General features: G+C 43.6%; 1 protein-coding gene across 3 annotated transcripts in view; it reads right to left on the reverse strand.

Moving 5' to 3' along the window:
* The window catches only part of Nat10 (N-acetyltransferase 10), a 38,501-nt gene extending 19,599 nt beyond the window's left edge, over window positions 1-18,902 (reverse strand). Inside the window, exons 1-11 of one of the 3 annotated variants that reach the window (XM_005327421.5) lie at window positions 18,679-18,902; window positions 16,674-16,796; window positions 16,174-16,265; window positions 11,958-12,129; window positions 10,378-10,500; window positions 8,179-8,240; window positions 6,575-6,689; window positions 6,370-6,477; window positions 2,758-2,891; window positions 1,284-1,377; window positions 1,058-1,156 (exon numbers count right to left, since the gene is read on the reverse strand). In XM_005327421.5, the coding sequence (XP_005327478.2) occupies window positions 1,058-1,156; window positions 1,284-1,377; window positions 2,758-2,891; window positions 6,370-6,477; window positions 6,575-6,689; window positions 8,179-8,240; window positions 10,378-10,500; window positions 11,958-12,129; window positions 16,174-16,265; window positions 16,674-16,781 (1,107 nt within the window). In that variant the 5' untranslated portion in view covers window positions 16,782-16,796; window positions 18,679-18,902. The other 2 variants (XM_040284519.2, XM_021727808.3) reach the window with 2 other exon arrangements.
* Window positions 18,903-20,663: the final 1,761 nt, after the last annotated feature.

Here is a 20,663-nt window from a genome sequence, read left to right on the forward strand (position 1 = left end):
TTTTTTAACAGGTCTCTTTATTCTCATAGCCTGCAGCTGCCCCCAGCCCCACCCCCAACACATAGCTGAGAGGAGAAAAGACTACTATTGCTAATGAAATCAAGCAAAATTGGGAAGGGGCTAGAGTTGTGGCTCAGAGGTAGAGAGCAAAGCACTGGGTTTGATCCCCAGCACTACATAAAAATATTGTGTCCACCTATGACTAAAAAAAAATATATTTAAAAAAAAAAAGGTGGGAAGAAGTATGTAGAATGAAGAGATTCTAAAAAAGACCCAGTGAGAAAAATTAAGATCCTTCAGATAAAAGGCATGGACACAGGACACTGTTTAATTAACATCTGGATTCTTTTATCAAAAACTCCTACTCAACAGGCACATCATATGCTCTGATATGCACTAAAGTTCAAGAACATAAACTACCAAGTTCACCTAGCTCACTTCCCTCCCCCACAACAACTCCAAAAATAATCATTGAATCCACTCCGATAAGAGCCTGGCAGACTTGGTCCCTTCTATAAGCCTGTCACACAGATGCCTTTAAGAGACTGAACAAAATTGCAGCCTTTGGACTAAGAGGAGAGCATTCAGGTTTACAGAGCACCCAAGATTTATGGAGCTTTGGGGAAAATACTGTTTAAAAAAGAAAATAGGTCATTGGCTAAACCACAAAGAGCACAGTTTGCAAAGTTTTTTTTTCTTTTAAATAGTGAAGTCATTGTTCTAGGTACAGATGCACCATTTCAAAACCTGCAGTAACCAAACAAAATGAGAACTGATGTCAGAACAATGATTCTCTTTGCTTATCAGCATAATCTCAATCCCACAGTCCATACTCGTGGGGCAGAACTACAACTTTTCAATCAAACTACACACATTTATTGACTTAATGCCCTTCTTTAGAAAAAGCTGGAAATCTAGAAAGTTTCTCATATGATAATAATACTGTTACAACAATTACACCGTACACAGGACACCTGGAAGAAAATTCAGAGAGTCCATTACATCCTGCAGGATCTAAGCATGCTATCAAGGAACAAGGTCTGAGCACGAGCCTCACCTGAATGGTCTGCCTGTGTTCCCGGAAGACATTCACTCTGATCACTGCTTTATTGAACTCAGGGTTTAGAGACTGAATAATCTCATAATCCAGATGTTCCTAGGGGGAAAAGGTCAAACCAATGACAAGCTTTAGAAATTCAAAATTAAGAAGCAAGCAAACATTCCAAAGACCACCTGGATTTAAAATCAGCACTAAATCAAAAGAAATTATCCCAATTTCTTACCTGATACTGCAGAGCATCAAATCCTTTAAATACAAATTCAAACAGTGTGTGGAGATTATCAGGGCTTGGAGAGGTAACAAAAATATTGGAGTACCTACAGAAAGAAAAAAAGGGAGGATCTGTTAAGAAATTGAAGAAAATTAAAAACACAAAACTATTTTTGTTTGCTCCTGTCACACTGTGGATAACCAGAGACAACAGCAGGATAAAAAGGCAGACACCTGCCAGGGAAGGAAAGTATCTCCAGACCCGAGGAAATTTTTCTTCCCAAAGCAATGAAAACACATTAACAAGGTACAAGAGGCGACATTCAATTACCAAAACCTGCAACAGCAAAGTGCAAGAGGCAGGGACAACTGTCAGTATGCAGAACCAGCAAACTGCCTCAGTCCAGCATCCTGACAAGAGGATGAGCCTCATACTCGGCACTCACTGCACTGAGGTTTCCAAACGCGGCCAGGTCAAGGCCACAAATGACCTCCAGAATCCTAGCTAAGTACAAAGGATGCTTGTGGCCAAGAGGCTGAGTGGTATGGATGGAGCAGCAGGAAGGACAGAGCTGAAGTCAGGAGCTAAGGTTAAGCCCCATATCTATCCCAGTGACTTGATGGGAAATCCTGGGTGTCACTGGACCACCTCAGTTTACCCAACTATAAAATGACCACAGGGGTGAAATGAGGGCCAAGGAAGATTATGCATATAGAACAAAGAAAATTCTAGGTCAATTATCATATCTGCATGGGAGCACACATTATATTAGCAACTGCATAAATCTTCCACCCAGAACTAAAAAAAAGTAACATACTCAAAGGCAACTCCTCGAAAATAGACATTTTCCCCCACCCTCCTAGTACTGAGGAAGTCAAACCCAGGCTTTAAATATGCTAGTACCAAACACTACCTTACCATAGAACTACATTACATATCCATTCCCCACACCATTTTCTTTTTGTACTGAGGATTGAACTCAGAGGTGCTCTACCTCCAAGCTATACCCCAATCCTTTTGCAAGTTATGTTCTTGCTAAGTTGCAAAGGATGGCCTCAAACTTGCAACCCTTCTGCCTCAGCCTCCTAAGTCACTAGGATTACAGATGTGCACCACTGCACCTGACATAAGACCTATTAATCAAGATCATTAAAATATCCAAGTTGTACTTTGGTCAGCAAAGTACATATATTCTCATCCCTGAAATTTTAAAGTTTCTGACCCCACATCCTTTGCTTTTGTGTTTGTTCAACTGTAAACAGCAAAAAACAAAGGCCCTGGTGGGTGTCTGTGCACACAGCAACTCTGGGTGTCCTGGGGGAAACTGTTGCCATTTCCAGGCAGGCACCCAAGACTTTGAAAAATCACAGTGAACCAGCTGAGAATGGGGAACCTGAGCTAACAGTTCTGCCAGTCTCCTGACCTCAAAACGTGCACACCCCCTCAAAGCTCAAAGGTCCTACAGATGGAGAGTCAGACCCCTTACCCAAATGCTACCGCCCCAGCAATAGCCAATCCCAGGGCTGCAGATTTTCCCCGTCCACGGGCAGCAGTGAGGGCAACAGTACTCCTCAGGGTCTTCTCCGAGATCCCCTCGATGAATTTCAAGACGGCTTTGGCCTGTAGAAAGAGAAACAAACATATTATTAAGTGAGTTGAGAAAAGCACAGGGCAGTTCTTACAGGCCAAAAAGCACTGCTCAGCACCTGGACTTTTCAATCCTGGGTCATGATGCCAGACACTAGGATATTTTGACCAAAAACAATCACAAAAATGAGATCAAGCCAAGCAAGCAAACTCGCAGGCAACTAGGGCTTCCATTTAGGGAGACACAACTCTGACAAGAACTTATCAAGAGGGCTCCCAGAACGAAAGCAGGGAGCTCATTTTATTGGTCTTCTAAAGGGGTGGGAACGTTCGCTGGCACTCAACTCAAGTATTTTGCCCTGTGCTGAAGACAAGTTACTGCAGCTGTTCAAGAGAACGCATGGGGCACCCATAAGCCAATGATGCTAAGCTGACACTGGTTAAGGGCAACCCAGAGCAAGCTCCTGGATCTCCTGTCAGACCATGAGCCAAGGCCCAGAAGTGCATTTGCTGTCCTCAGTATGATGGTCCCTGCCTCGATCTCAGTGCCAAGGCCTTAAATACCAATCGGATGCTCAAGACAATTTCATATCTCCATTCCAGACCTCTTCCCCACACTCCAGACTCTTGGGTACATGCAACTACTTCCTGTACACCTCCACTATGCAACAGACACCTCAAACTTGAAACTGATGCTTAATGTTCCCCCAAACCTCCTCCACTACAAGCTTCTCATCTCAGTTAACTGTCTGATTATCTAGGCCAAAAGCATTCTCAGCATTCTCCTCCATCCCTTACTCATCACCAAATCCTGTCAGCAAGGCAGTAACCCTTCAACACAGCCCTCACCATCCTCCTCCACCACTCTGCTCACGGCTACCATCCTGTCCTGCCTCCCCATGACAGCAGCCATATAACTGGTCTTCCTAGTTCCACCAACTTCCCACCACAGCCCATGTGCAGCTCAAACCAGAGGATCCTTTTACAAATAAGCCCGGGGATGCCTCTGGAAGCTGTGGCGAGACAAGACTATATTTAAACCCTCCACTTTCCCCATCCCTCACAGTGTAAGTGCTACAGCCCTTTCTGTGTGGCCTGCATGGCCCTCCACTCTCTCCCCTCACACGGCTTCCATCCTGTCAGCCTCCTTGCTGGTCCTAGAGAAACCAAGCTGCACCTCCACCTCAGGCTTAACCATTTGTTGATCCCTCTGCTAAAGTAATCGCCCTAAGACAGACACAGGGCTACTTCCTCAACTTCTCCAAGGCTTGGTCCAAATATCACCTGAATAAAGCCACCCTGAACACTGTATCTAGAACCACAAAACCCCCATCTTGGCATGCCCCCACCCTCTTGGCCACTTTTCTTTTTCTACGTTATACGCAGCAGCTTCTACTACACCATAATTTCCTAATTTCATTTAAGCAGCACCCGTCTCATCCATTAGAAGGCACACTCCAAGAAGCAGGTGTCCCTCATTAACTCTTAAGCCCAGCATCTAGGAAGGCCTTGCACCTAGAGGGAAACAAGATGCCAGGGGCACTGAAGAGAGGTGACACTACCGCAAACTTGGATTCCCAGCTGCAAAGCTGGATGCATGGTCAGCCTGGCCTGTCCACTTCTAGGAAGCAGTCTCGCTCATTAAGGCAACAAACTAGGAAAACACTAAAGAGATGCAGGCCTGAGCAGATAGATGGACAGACAGACAGAGAGGAAATGGAGCAGCTTCAGGAAGTTGAGGAAGTAGTTGAGGAAGTAGCCCTGTGTCTCTCTTAGGGTGAGTACTTTAGCAGAGGGATCAACAAATGTTTAGGCCTGGGGTGGAGGTGCAGCTTGGGTTCTCTAGGACCAGAAAGGAGGCTGACGAGGTGGAAGGGAGCAGCTTCAGGAAGCCAGAGTCTCTCCAGATGGCAATGCTCAATGGAGATCCAGATGCTAGTTGTCTTAACCTGGCCCTTGCTAAATACTGTATCTTTTGTTTTACTTTAGGCAAGCTGTGAACGCTGACTAAACCTAACTGGACTAAAAACACACTCTAAAATGAAAAACCCACACACACAGACAAAAGACAACAATCCAATTAACAAATGGGCAGTCACAAGCAAACTGGTTCACCTCAAAAAGAGGTGACCTATGATTAGACGAAGAAAGCACCCGTCTCCCTCGTAATAACAGTAACAATTAAAGCAACCATCAGAAGTTCCCATGAGACTGGTGAAAACTGACAAGTTTAGCTGCACTCAGTGCAGGCTGGGCTGCAGAGCAAAAGGCATTTCTGCACACTGTCGGAAGCTTGGTCAACTGTGTGACACCCACTCTAATGCCCACAGCCCCTGAACCAGCAATTTCTTTTTCAGAAGCATGTCCTAGATACAATGCCCACAGATGTATCCTGATAATACTGTTTATAATAGCAAAAAAAAAAGCTGGAACCAGCCCAAATGTCTACCAGAAGCCACTCTCACCCTATACAGTGAAATATCTATTGACATGCCCAGGGAAAGGTCAAAGACATGATAAACCCTGAACAGCAGCTTCTCTGCAGAGTGGGACTGCCAAGTGGAAATACCGTTTTCTCAATGTGTTCGCTTTCATACTAATGTCATTTGTGTTGCTTGGCCATTTGCTTTTTTATAACATTATTACTAGTATCGTAGTTTCTCTCCCTTCCTCTATCCTATCTCTCATCCCTCTGATTGGTGATACAGAAGGTACCAGAAAAGGTTCAGAGCAGCCTAGAGCCTACAGCCTGGGCTACATACAGAGCTTTGGAGCTAGTGATTATATTTCCAGGATGACTAGGAAAACCAGCCTCTTGGGACTCAGACCCCAGTGGGCGGGGTCACTGAAGCTGCTTTCCATTCTGAAGGCAAAGCCAAATGCTAAGAGGCCTGTGCCACTCATCTGGCTCAGGCTGGACCAGAATCCTGAACACACCTGGCAGCCTGAAGTCCTCTGGGGTGTGCCCAGCTGGCAGAAAGACACTGGAGAAGCTGAGTTTACTAGTGCTGGCTACGCCAGAGAGCAAAGAAATGCATCCTGGTAGTTCCCACCCAGCCTGCTGTTCATGCAACCCCAGGGGCTCTCATCAGGTTCACACTGGAATGAAGTAAGTACAAGGGGCCTCACGCTCCCCACTCCTCAATTCTACAGGAGCCATAAGCAAAACCTTTACACCACCAACACAGCTGAAATTAAACACATCCTGTGTACTTCCAGGTTTTTAGCTATTATAAATACCCTATCATGGAAAAAGCACTGAGAAGATTCTTCTGGAAATCTCATCTGTCCATCTCCCATGACCCCTGCTCCCTGAATTAGCTCCTTTGCAAACCCAGACATGAAGAACAGCCCTGTTGCTGTGGGACACACCTGGGAACAAGCTAAAAAAAGGCCCTTCTAGGCGTCTCTCGTCTTGACTCATCCTGAGTGGGCCGTGGCTTCTCTCTGCACACTGTTTTATCCTTGTATCGCTGACCCTGGGATAGGGCAGTTCTAAACCCACATTCACCTGGTCTAGGGTCTTGCAGCAGTCCACCAACACACCCACAGGCTGGGTGTCCTGCAAGCTCTCTTTCAACTCCTGTAGCTCCAGAGCAGAAGGGCTGAGATTCTCATCCTACCAGAGAAAAGAGGAAGAGGTTTGCCACTACCACGTAGGGTCACCACAGAAATCACAGCTCCCCCAAATCCCTGAGCCCTGGACCCAGACTCACCGGAGCCTGTGGAGGTAAGGCCTCGATGCTGGCCATGTGGGAGGAGATGGGCAAGATGTTGAGCTGGTCATCGATGACAAGGCACTTCTTACAAGATGCCAGAGAGAGGATAAACCTGAGGGACAAAAGCAGTCCTGAGGTGAGGTGCTGAGGAGGCAGACAATGCTGCACAAGAGGGGACAAGTTGCTTTTCTTCAGGAAGATCACTGGGCCCCATATCTCAGAAAGCCAGAACCCAACTAGAGAGCAATCAGAGCCTCCTCTACAAGGCACCTGAACACATTTTATGTGGCAATCAAGAAAGCCAAGATCCCAGATGCACAACCATGATTGCTTTTGCTAGGTCCTCTAGTCCTTTTCTCATCATCTGGAGCCCTTTAGCACTAATGTGGCTCTACTCCAAAAGCCCCATATGGCCACCAGTCACACAGGGAAACACACATGGAAACAACACACACAAATGAATAAGGAGAAAAGAAAGCTCCCTGAAGAAATACAACACTGAATTCCCTATATACAGAAAAATTAACTTGCTACACAATTCAAACATCCTCCATGCCTCAAGAAAAGGGCCTTTCCTGATACTTCCACAGGCTTCTGTCCTGTTAGAGTAACATGCAGCTACTCCTCCTGTCCTCATTCTACTGAGCCAAAGCATGACAGGATGTTAAAATCAGAGAGGCCCCAGGTTCATCAAGGTCAGGATTTCTAAACCTCAGCACTACAGACATTTTTTCCAAATGATTTCTTTTAAGCAGCATCCTGGTTTCCAATCACCTGATGCCAGTAGCTCTCTCCCTCAGCACCCCAGAGTCAAGACAGTCCAAATGTCTCCCAACATTGCCAACAATCCCAAAGGGAACACTGATCTAGGCCAGTTTCTCAAAGTATAACACGGGCTGTTAACTGATGGTCCCTACAAGGAGGCTCAATGGTGAAATTAATTTGGGAATGGGAAACAATCAAACAAGTGCCAGCTGTTGCAAGACTTTTCTGAGGCTAGAATAGGTAAGTGAGACTCTTCATAATGGAAAAACAGTGTCAGCATGTCCCACTCAGCTGGCCAGAAGTCTTCTTGTCACAAGGTCCCTCTAAAAGAAAACTATTCTGTGAAATACAGGAAATGGTGATCCAGATAGACCACTCCCAACCTCTCAAAGATGAGTAGGCTAAAGCCAGAGAGGGACAGGAACGTGGCTAAGGCCACTGGGTTGGTCAGAGCCAGCAGCAAGACTGAGTCCACGGGGCTGGGGATGTGGCTCAGTGTAGCGCGCTCGCCTGGCATGCGTGCGGCCCAGGTTCAATCCTCAGCACCACATACAAACAAAGATGTTGTGTCCACCGAAAACTAAAAAAATAAATATTAAAGTTCTTTCTCTAAAAAAAAAAGACTGAGTCCAGGTGTCCACAGACACCAGCTTTCGACCCCCTTGCACTGTACCCAGATCATTTCCCAGCTGCAGCTGCTGAAGAATTGCACATTTTGGAAGCCTGTACTACCTCTGCTGACACAAAAGCTTTCAGTTGGGTCCAAGATAAAAATATTTCTCCCACCTTGGCTTCCCAACAAGTGGAAGGAACTGAGAAATATCCTTAAGACCTACCTCTCATTAAATCGTCCCACGACATCCTGGTGGGCCTCAGTCCTGAACCTGGAATGCACATCCTAAGAAAGCAAGACAACATCCATTAACAAAGTCATCTAAATAACACTGAAGCCCAGGGCTCAGATACAAAGTTCTATCACAGGAGACATGAGCAACCCTGTGGGAAAGAAAATCCACTCCCACCTGCTCTGCTGAACTGGCCAAGTGCTCTTTGCTACAACTGGGATCAGACACCAAACGCAATGCTTCTAATCCCAATCAACTTCCCTTCGCCTCATCTCTGACATTTTCCACATCTGATCCAGCACCCTGACTCAATAAAATATACCTGTTAACTAGGTGGACCAGACTTCTGGGTACACACTGATGAAAGAAGCAAGACTTCTGCTCTCATGGGATTTACAGTCCAATGGTTGGAGGACAATGAGTAAATACATACACATTTTGGCAAATGCTACAAATGAAATACAGGGTGTGGGGATAACAACGAGAGGGACCTGTTTATATATGGCAGAAAGGGAGGGTCTCTCAGAGATGATAAGCTGAGATTAGAAGGGTAAGCAGTCAGCCATGTTAAGAGAAACTGGAAGAACAAACAAAGTGTTATTGGCACAAAGTCTTTCAGTCATGTGCAAATATCTAGGGAGTTCTTACAACATGCCAGGCACTCTTCTAGGATTTGGGAAAATATCAGTAAGAAAAACAACAATAAGAAAAACTACGTCCTAGGGCTGGGGTTGTAGCTCAGTGGTACAGTGCTTGCCTAGCATGTGTGAGGCAGCCCTGGGTTCAATTCTCAGTACCACATTAAATAAAGAAAGGTATCATATCCACCTACAACTTAAAAAAAAAAACTGGGGCTGGGACTCAGTGGTAGAGTGCTCCTCTCGCATGTGTGAGGCTCTGGGTTCGATCTTCAGCACCACATAGATAAAATAAAGGTATTGTGTCCACCTGCAACTAAAAAAAAAAAAAAAAAAAAAAAACAAACAACAACTAAGTTCCTGCTTCCACCAAGTTAGTGACTAATGTAGGAGAACAGACAAAAAAAACAAATATGTAACTAGAAGTTGTTGTCAAGTACTTTGAAGAATAATAAAGAAGATTAAAGAGTTACAGCTGGAACCACCTCTTCTAAACAATATGAAGAAAGATCACACTCATGGGGAGATACTGGAACAGGAACTTGAAGGCAGTAAGGATGTGAGTCATGATGAAATCCAAAAGAGCACATGCCAGAGGAAATAGCAAGGGCAAAGCCCAGGGGTGAATGTGTGCTGGTCACGTGTGAAGAGGGGCTACAGTGGCAAGTGACAGCAGGAGTGATAAAGGCAGGAAGCAGCCTCAAGATTTGAGGAAAGTCCATCTCACCAGAAAAACATAGCTCATTCAACCCAGAGGCCAATCCTGACACCATTTCTGAGCTGCTGGGTCATGGGCAGCTCTTAGAAACTGCCTCTAAGAACACCAATGTGGCAATACCAGCCAGGAGACCAGCTCTGCATCTGTTTTAAACACACCCCACTCTGAACCATGTCCTCAGTCATGGTTTAGGAAGTAAACTACCACTCCCATATTTGAAATTCTTGCCAAACTGAAAGCAAAGCTGGCAAACGTTGCTTCATTAACTAATAGAAGATGAGGGCCAGAGAGAATTCTGCCAATTGTCCCTTTGTTGCAAAACACAAATAAGTTCTAGCAGAATATTATTCTAGGAAAAAAATATATATATATTTTTTGGTACTAGGGATTGATCACTAAGCCACACCTCCAGCCCTTTTTATTTTTTTATTTTGAGATAGGGTCTTGCCAAGTTGTTTAGGGCCTCCCTAAACTGCTGAGGCTAGTCTTGAACTCGCAATCCTCCTGCCCACCAAGTCACTGGAATTAAATCACCATATCTGGCTTATTATTACTATTATATTAAGAATATTTAATTATTATTATCATATTATTATATTAAAATATTTAATATTTAGTTACATATAGTCTGCATCATATCTGAATTTCACATTTCTAGGCATACTCAGAGCCCCTGAGATTCAGCCGCAGTGACCTTTTCATTAGTTGTTGTCAAGGAGCTCCCAGAGGCTATCTACCTTCTCAACAGGAAATCTTACAGCAGACTAGAGCAAAATCAGACTGATATGAACACCGACCATTATGTTAAAAAAATAAAAAAACCCCGACCCTTACCATGGTCATCGTGTACAACTGCTTGAGTGAGTTCATGGTCCGGAGCAGGATAACCACCAGTCCGCCACCTTCCACTGTTTCTACAGTCCTGGCCAACAAGTTTGGAGTTAAGGCTTCAAAATCCTACAAGGAGACCTTAGAGGGTTGGTAATGCAAACAGCACCCCAGAGATACTTAACCAAAGGCCAGGTGATAAGCCAAAATCAGGGCTTCGGGTAGAAACCCAAGACCATACCCCCCCATCTGGCTCACCAAGAAACACATAACACACTCACAACCCCTTAGGGGCACCATGGAAGAGAGTCTGGTCCTTAGGGTTAGAAAGACATGGTTTTATATGTTAAAAATGTTTCTAGGGCTGGGGATTCAGCTCAGTTGGTAGAGTGCTTGCCTCATAGGCACAGGGCCATGAATTCAATCTCCAGCACCACACACACAAAAATAGAGTTTCTAATAATCTCTAATAAAATCCTGTCTGGAGGTAAGTCTTCCAAACTTCATTTGATTTATAGTCAAATTTCAGAAACATGTTTACATTTTCTAACACGTCTACAGATGGAAGTTGTTTGGCAAAACTCAACTGCACCACACGGGGGAGCTAGTGCTTAAAGAAGCCCTCATTCCAGCACCAAGTAAGGGCTGGGAGCACAACACTCCTGACAAATTAGTGATAAAGACAAAGGAGGCTGAGGTTCTTTTCTAGTAAGCAGTGTATTAAACAACCCACTGAAATGCAAGGAAAACAGAACTTCTGTTCTTGATTTCCCCATTCCTTAATTTATATTCTCTTAAATATGATTTATAATTAACATAATCATGATCAAAGTGCATAACATAATAAGTACAAAAACATGAATTTGGGGCTGGAGTTGTGGCTCAGCAGTAGAACACTCACCTATCACGTGTGAGGACCTGGGTTCGATCCTCAGCACCACAAAAAAATAAATAAATAAAAATAAATGTATTGTGTTCAACAACAACTAAAAAATAAGTATTTTTTTAAAAACATGAATTTGTGTATGAAAATTTTTTTAGAAAGGGGTTGTCGTGGATTTTTTAAAACTCACAGACTAAAACAATTACCCACCAGAAATAAAAAGAAAGAAACATGAGAAACTAAGTCTATTAACTTTCCCGATAAGAGAATGTATATTTGTGGATAAATTCACCAAGCAGCTTTCTAGGGTAAAGCAAGGGATTTTAGGGTATGTGGGGTTATGCTACCAAGCACTCAGGAGCCAACACAAGTGGATGAAAATGTTTCTATCCAGCTGGTTAAACAAGCTGCAATGTTCATGTGTCGGGGAAGTCTCCATGCGTGCACATAAGGATCTGAGGTTCCAGGGTCAGTCAAAGTTCCCTGTGCTTGCTTTATTAGCTTTAATTTAGGATCACCCAGCTGGCACATCATTGTAAGTTCTGGGGTCTCCAGACAGCTGCTAACTTAAGCAGAAAATTCTGGTTTCCTTGGCAAAGTGGTCAAGTCTTCCATTAATAATGCTTGGTATATCGGGGGTAAGAACCTGTTCTTATCATATACCAGTGTGGAAGCAATACACAGGCTGGAGGAAGTCACTCACCTGGAGGACACACATGCCGAAGGTATTGCCCAAGATCTTGTGGGTCTCATTGTAGTAGCAATAGCGAATGTTTGTGGCCGCTACAAAGAGCTCAAAGGGGTCATCCTGCTTTATGTTCAAGGTCCCATTCTTAATTTTCTTCTGCAGCTGTCGCATTCTCTTCTTCCGGTGACTGCAATCGCCACCCCCCAACCCATAAGAGCCAATTAACCAGAGAGGTAAAGGACATGGAAACAGAGGAGAGACTTGGTGATTACCCTCCAGAGCTAGTAGGGAACTTGGACTCTTTCATTTTAGAGAAGCAACATGAAGAGGCACTGGAGCAGAAAGATTAAGTCGCAGATCAGCCTGTGTGTGAACTATTCCCTTATTTTGTTGTACCTTGAGCAAATTATTCTGCTTTAAAAACTAGCACTTAAGGGGTGGGGATGTGGCTCAAGTGGTAGCGCGCTTGCCTGGCATGCGTGCCGCCCAGGTTCGATCCTCAGCACCACATACAAAGATGTTGTGTCTGCCGAAAACTAAAAAATAAATATTAAAAATTCTCTCTAAAAAAAAAAAAAAACAAACAAACAACTAGCACTTAAACCTTGCCTTTGGCCAGAGCTTGAATCCAAACCTAAATGGCCTTGCTATCTTAGTTTCAAGCCAAAGTTTCAACTACACTCCTACCCCCCAGAGGCCTGGGAGAGACAAGACAATGGCAGGTTACTGCACTCAGGTTTCCTAAATAAATTCCTCTACTTCTTTGCCCAGAGTATGGGATCATGTCCTCAAGGGCAGCTCTCATCTAAAACAATAAGGATACAGGATACAAGGATTAGAATGGAAGGTGGACATGGCTCAGAAATCCCTGAACTGTTTCTGGTCTTAAAAGCCCTGAATATTCAATTGAGATTTACCTTTCCTTTACAGAAAGATTTACTCCCCATTCCAGAATGATGGCTTATAACTGTTCAAAAATTTTCCCCAGTTCTCGAATTTACAGCTAAAATGAAAGCCCTTCCCACCGCAGGCCTCCACTTCCTCCATGAGCAGAGGCAGCTGGGTGAGATGATCTCCACCTCTCCTCATAGCGTGTGCCTGGGGTTCATGACTTGGCATGATATTCTGCCAGATCAAGACAAGGAGGCGGGGGGGGGGGGGGGGACTACAAGAGGCACAGATTTATAATTTAACCAGGTGGGTTAAATTTAAAAGACATATCTTCCCAAAACACTGTGAACTGCATGATTCCACATCAATCTCACATTTACCAAATAAAAAATACTACAAATCAGAAGCCCTCAAAACAAAATTCAAAGATATGCAACAGAGGCTAGGGATGAAGTTCAGTGGTACAGCACTTGCCCAGCAGGTACAAGGCCCTGAGTTCAATCTCCAGTACTGAAAAAAAAAAAAAGGCAACAGGATTTATTCTTATTCTTAACCTATATTAAAAATGCTTGGGGCCAGGGACTTAGCTCAGTGGTAATGACATGCTTACATGAACAATTATGCACAACTAAATACAAATCATGGTTTATAACTATATACCAGTGATAGACACCTAAATGTTAACAAGGCCCATGTGGTAAGATTATGAGTACTTTTTATTTTCATTTTTTGGTTTTGTTTGTTTTTCAGAACAGGATATTGAATTCAGGAGTGCTCTACCACTGAGCTACATCCCCTGTCGTTTCTTTTTTGAGACAGGGTCTCACAATCTTGCACAGACTGACCTTAAAATTGTAATCCTGCTGCCTCAGCCACCAGAATAGCTGGTTTTATATGTAAGTTTGCACCATCATGCCTGGCTTATCTTTTTCTGCACTTTTGTACTTTTTTCTGTATTTTTGCATTTTTGTATTTTGTTTACTTTTTTTTTCTTTTACTTAATACCAGGATTGAACCCCGGGGTACTTTACCACTGATCCACATCCCAGCCCTTTTTTACATTTTATTTAGAGACAGGGTCTCGCTGAGCTGCTTAGGCCTTGCTAAGTTGCTGAGGCTGGCTTTGAACTCACAATCCTCCTGCCTCAGCTTCCTGAGCTGGCTGATATTTCTTATAATAAGACTTTCATAACTTTAAAAAGGTTGAGTTATTTACTCAAAATCTGATTTCTCTTAGGCAGAAGCAAGCTTCTTTTTACGTGTGTGTGTAATATTGGGGATTGAACCTAGGGATGCTCAACTACTGAGCTACGTCCCCACCCCTTTATTATTTTTCACTTTGAGACAGGTTCTCACTAAATTGCTGAAGTTGGTCTTGAACTTTTGATCCTCCTGCCTCTGCCTCCTGAGACTCTTGAGCAGGCATGTACCACTACACCTAGCTCAAGTTTTTTTAAATTAAATAATTTCAGAACCTGTTAATAATAAATCCAACTCAACAAATATTAACTGCATGCCCACCACAAACATGCTAGATAATGTAAAAGTAAAAAAATATAAAGATAAATAAAAGAAGACTCCTAGATTAATAACCTTATCACTTGGAAGTAAAAAAAAAAAAAAAAAAAATACCCTAAGTCACAGTATAGAAGGAACTGTATTCCAACACAGTTGGTAGGTAACAAGCATTTAAGATGAGGACAAGCACTGAAGACAAGAGGAACCATCAAGTATGACTGAGGAACTCAGAAAGGCTTCATCAAAGAGGCAGGTGCTGAAAACTGGGGAGGATGTCAGTAGGTGATAACAGAGAGGTGTAGTAGCATACCAGGCAGAGAAGATGGCATGAGCTAAGAGCAGGGAGGTTTGATGTAGCATGAAGTAGCCAGAGGCAAAGACAGAGTCTGAGAGTCAACATCAAAGACAGCATACTTGGGGGTGAAGGAGTGAGAAGACACCCAAGGACAGAACCATAGATGCTGGCTAGGTTTACGGTAGGAGATATCATGATAGGCAAGGGAAGAGCTCAGGAAGGTGGCCCAAGTAAGCACAAAGACCAAAAAAAAGGAAATACTTCTAAGGTGACCACAGTATGGGTTCTCTGCCAAGAAACAGTACTCCCTACTCCACCCCAAACTCATCCAGGCTGAGTTGTAAGGAGAACTGCAAGGTTTCCACTAATGTGACCAACCCCCATCATTGTGTAATGCCCCACCTTGTAAGCATCTTTCTATAAGAATTTTGGGATAAAGTCTGATTTCCACATGGTTAGACCTGAAACACATAAAAATCAAGTTCTGTTTCTACCAAGAGACAGGAGAAAACAGAAAGCTGGTCTGCAATGAAAAAGCACAGAGAAAGCAGCAGAGATAGAAAGGATGGGAAGCAAGGGCAATCTGGCTCCAGACCACCCCTGAGCAGAGTAGAAATGGTAGCCTCTTAGGCTCCATGAACTATCCCAGATACTTCAACATTTTCCCCCTGGTGCTTAAGAGTGTTTGTGTGGAGGTCTGGTGTTTACAGCTAAAAGTCTGGGCTATTGAGACTTCAGCAATTAACTGTTACCATATAGCAGAGAAGTGGTAGAAGAGCTCTGAAAAGGAGAAAAAGGGAAGAAAAATTGCTGTGCTAGGCCTCAGGTCTCAGGGGATGTCTACAAGTACATTTCAGAAGCGAGACCACAAAGAACATAGGTAGGGAGTAAATGAGGCTCGTTTTAAGGTGTGTGTCAGTAAAATTGAAGGCAAATGCTAGCCTAAGGACAGAGCTAGGTATGAAGCTAATCATTTTCTGAGCATGGGGAAAACTGAGCATGTTTACAGGAAAAAGAAGAAAATTCAAAAGGATGTGCAGTGACCAACAGAAGAAAACCAGTAAAGGTCCTGAAAAAAAGAGAGGAGACCTAGAGTTTTCCTTGGACACAGGATGAGGAAAATCCCCTCTTTGCAAAGGAAAAAAAGGAGAGTGAAAGGCTACTAAAGGAATTTGCATTAGATGGGCTTGATCAGCTCAGAAAAACAGGAAGAGAACCTTAAAACAAGGCACTGGGCTGGGTACACCTCAAAGAGTATGAAAATTATTTGAAATTTATTGTTGGGAATGAAGAAAGGACATCTGCTCCATTTTTTTCCCCACTTAGAAATATCCTCTGAAATGTCATCTCCACTAAAGATTGTGATAATCTGTGTCAAGGAATTGTTTCCTGGCTTTTAACTAGCAGGAATTGTTAATTAAGGGGTTGTGCTAGGCACCTTTAAAGTATCATCTTAATCCCCCACAGGAAAAGACATCAGCTTACTTTTAAAATAAGAGGACTGGGTCATCTAAGGGCCAAGCTTACCTGCTAAACCCCAGTTCTTTCTTATAGCACCACAGCACTGAAGGCCGAGCCTTCACAGTTGCTTTGGACAACATGTGATGGAGGATTACCACCTGCCAAAGAAAAAAGTCAGAACCTCAGGGACCAAGGAGACCACAGAGACCACTAGGCCCAAGTCCTCATTTGACAGATTAGAAATTAAACTGACAGCCAGGGGAGGGAGGCATCCAAGATCACAGGCAAGTAGAGAACAGATGGGGAATAGAAACTAGGTCACATACACTGAGCCTAATGGTCAGTATACCACCCTGAGCATCAAAGACTTTTGGCTTGTCTGCTAATAAATCAAAGTAGAGAGAATTTATCACGATTAAGAAATGAAAGAAAGGTTCTTACTAGGCACCTTAGCAGTCAAAGGGATCGTAATGCCTTGACATGTTAAAACCCCAGAGGGCCTGTTGTAACATACTGACTCTGGGACAGGACACAAGATAACTCAGAGAGTATTTACCAGGTCTTACCTGATCTTTTCCATGATCCCCAACTACAACAAAGAGAGACCTTTGTCGCTCAGCTACTCCATTCTCAATGAGAATCCGGATTCGATTATCCACCTTCTTCCGATGCATGGTGAAAAACTATCACTAAAAGAGAAAGAAAGGAAATACAACTGGACAAAATAGCAGATTATGGGTAAGGAGCACTAGTTGGCTGCCTCTTCTGGGGCAAGGGGTTGCGCCAGCCACCTTTAATGTAACATTTTGATCCTCCATAGGAAAGACATCAGCCTGCTTTTAAAATCAGGAAACTCAGGCTTGGGAGTAAAGAAATTATTCCCTCAGCATAGGAAGTCGGCAGGGAGGCAAACCTCATAACTCTTCCAGGGAGCTTAAGAAAAATCAGGACTTGAATGTTCAAAAAATTAGGAATACAAAATACATAGTGATATAGCCATATATCAAAGGCATTTTCCAAACTACCTCAAGATATGGATATAGATGCTTATGAGAGAATGTCCTAGTAGGTATGATACCATTAACATAGAGAGGTTAAAAAAGAAAGGCCAAGATGCAATGTAGTTTTTTTCTGAATGGGCTGACTGATTTATTGATTGATTTTAAATATGTTACCCATAAAGTTAAGGAAAAGAAATCAACTGATTGGAATTCTGTCAGGTCAAAAACAAGTTTCTTCAAGTGAGGGAAAACCATATTGAAGCTTTTGTAAAGACAGACCTCAATATAGCTCAGTGGTAGGAGGAATGGCCAGAATACTTGAGGCCCTGGGTTCATTGCCAGCCACACACACACAACACACACACACACAGCTGTTATGTGATTGCCCATGATAAAATGCTGCATCATTACCATAATAAATACATCAAATATCAGATATATCAATTACACCACTACAACATAAAATACACACTACCAAGAATCTCCAGTATTTGCTTAATTCTAAGCTTTAATAAAGCTATTAATGGAACCTTAACTGTGCTTTAACTGTCCCTTTTGACATTTCCAAGCATGTCTTATTATTAAACACTATCAAAATCAGGGGTCCCTATTTATAAGTAAAGAGACAACTATTATTTAAAAAAAAAAAAAAATTCAAGTATCCCAAAGCAGAAAAGTGATAGGATAGGATTCACACTTAAATCTGACTCCAAAGCCTGAGCTCTTTCCAGTCTGCCAATCTACTCAGCTTGTAGGCCATATATTTCTAGCCACATGAAGACTCCATCAAAAAAAAGGAACTATTAGAGATTGCTTTTTGTTCCAGTTACTATGGGAGCCCCAGAGGTACCAGACAAAGTCCTTGATTTCAAACTTTCATTCTCTCTAAAGGGGATATTAAAAAGAAAAAACATAAAGGACAATTGTATATATATAAATTAGACGTGCAAATAGCAGCTACAATAAGGGGTCTGACGAAGGTCTGATATTACTGTGGATGGAGTTGTCACGGAAGGCGTAATAGATGAAGAGGGCCTTGACGACACGTAAAGATTTATTTTTTCATTCACTCATTTGTTCGTCTATCTACACATAATGACTACGTGCCAGGCATCATTAGCTGTACTGTCAAATAATATAAAGTCCTAAATACGACTACCAAACAAGGAGTATGAATGTGTGTGTGCGCATAGTTAAATACTCACGAGCCCTGGAGAATCCTGGATCAGAGAGCTTCGGTTCAAAGCCTAGACTACAAGCAAGAACAGCAAGAGCCAAGTGCTGTCACCCACCCATTCTCCACTAGGCCCTAGTTAGAGGTCCCTGGATGGCGGAGACTACTCCACGCAAACCACGAGAGCGCAGGGAAGCAAGCCCAAGATGCTGCGTCTCGCAGAAGGGGAATTTGCCCTGTAGGAGCGTCCTAGCGAGGGGGCCGTGGGGGCGGACCACGCGTCAGCCTAGACGCACAAGCTTCCTCCTCTGGCCAGTCCGCTTCTGACCCAGGAACCACACGAACGCCCACCTTAGCGGGAATCTCCAGCCGCCCCGCACGCCCCGCGGCACGTACCTGCGCCGGGATCCCAGCGCGAAGCGGAAGCACGTGGGGAAACGGAACAACTCCAGAAGGGCAGGATGCTGTAGGCTGCCCCTAGCGAGTTCCTGGCCGTCAGCGGAGTTGGCCGCACTCCGCCGCGTGTTCCGCCCAGACGCTGGCAGGTAAAGAGTGCACGAGCACACCAGACTCGGGGACGGGGAAGGGACCTTTCTCAACGCGGTCGACGAATGATGGCGTCAGAGGCCGCGGAGGCGGAGCTACCCCAGGACTCCCCACCGCGACTGCGCTGCGGAAGTTTTCGGTGGCAGAAGCTGACCCGAAGCGAAATTATTTGTTTGCTGACCCGAAGTGCATTTGTCTACGCAACGCAAGACAAACGTTCATGTCCACACCACCAGTGCCTGCCGCAGTGTAGGGGGTTAGCAGCAGGTGTCTCCACAGGCCAGGTGCAGCACACGGTGTTCAGGTTTTCAGTGTTGGCCTCGTTATGCGAAAGTCGGTGCCTCCAGGGATGTGCAAGTATTTAAAGTACTTGCCTTTGATGTGATACGATGAGGAAGCTCAGACCACCGATCTTTTTATTCATCTCACTAGACCCTCAACTCTTGTGGTACTGATCTCGTGAACCTGTCTGTGGAGTTATGCACATTTTCCACCCGATTTCCGATCTTTGCAGGGTCCCCTTAGACCTGTTTTCTAATACTAATCCTAGATTTCTGCTCTTCAATGTCCCCTCCAGCTCCCAGTGCAAGAACGTGACTACCCACACATAATTCTGTATTCATTATTTTGCGGAGGAAGAGGGACAGATCCCTTAACATAACTAGTCAGAAACCGAATTCTTACTCTTGAAGTTCCTTTCTCAAACAGGCATTTCAGATTTTAATGTGACCAGCCATACTACAACGGGCATTTGTCCGATACCCATCATTACAATTTTATGGATTCAACAAAAATGTCAATATGCTAGATGCTTCTGTTCACAGGGGATTAGTTCATAATGACCCTGCCCCTTTAAGGTAAATTCTAAATGTTCAAGTATACAGTAAGGGTACTGTTTTTGAGGTAGTACGGGAAAAAAAAGACTTTAATCTACAGTGAGCTTTAAGAATGTTAGCGAATAGCCTTCCCACACCAAAAAATGTAAAGGCTCCAAGGAGATAAAAACTCTTAGCAAAAGATTGCAAGCAAGTGAAACATGGTAGGCAAGCAGCCCAACATAATGTGGACCAGATTTAGAATCCAATTCTATTTGCTAGAAAACCACCTCACCTGGGGGGACAGGGTCGTGAAAAGGAAGTGATTTGCCCTCTAGAAAGGTTCAGTCCGCTGTACAAAAATGATAATAATCACAGGTGGGCTAAAAACAGAGAAGGAACATAAGCTATTACTGTTCCAGAATGGCAGTATTAGGGGACTCGGGATACTTCCCAGTAGAAACAGAAATTTAAGGATCAGATACAGGGCGTCAAAGAAAAAGATGGTTCCCAAAATAACTGCTCTGAACAGTTCCATAAATTGAAAGCAGCCAGTGAGTGGCAATCAATAAAGGTCAATCTGAAAGACCAGAAACACTCAAAATCAAGACATTCAGTTACGATGGAGTTTAGGAACTGCAAATACTTTTAACTGAAACACTTATTCAAAATCGTGGGATTGGATGAGACAAGATAACACTTGGTGAAGAGTATTAGCTATAGATGAAGTCAGACAACCAAGGACTGGAGAAAATCAGAAAGATGCCAGGCAGTGGCCAATCTATAGCATCCATTTACTAGCAGTTCACACCTTATGTTACATAGTAGAAAGCTACTTCAGCATGTACTACCTACATTATTTCTCCTGGCCCACATTATTTTGTTCTCAATAGTGCAATGAATGCCCGAACAGCAATTCTATTGGGTGACCCACTATCCCCACCCTGAAAAATAAGCTTTTAAACCTTCAGTGGCTTCCATCTCTTCATAAGAGGTAAATTTAACATGAATCATTAATTG

The sequence above is a fragment of the Ictidomys tridecemlineatus genome, chromosome 4, assembly GCF_052094955.1.
Source record: "Ictidomys tridecemlineatus isolate mIctTri1 chromosome 4, mIctTri1.hap1, whole genome shotgun sequence".
In the NCBI taxonomy this organism is placed as follows: domain Eukaryota; kingdom Metazoa; phylum Chordata; class Mammalia; order Rodentia; family Sciuridae; genus Ictidomys; species Ictidomys tridecemlineatus.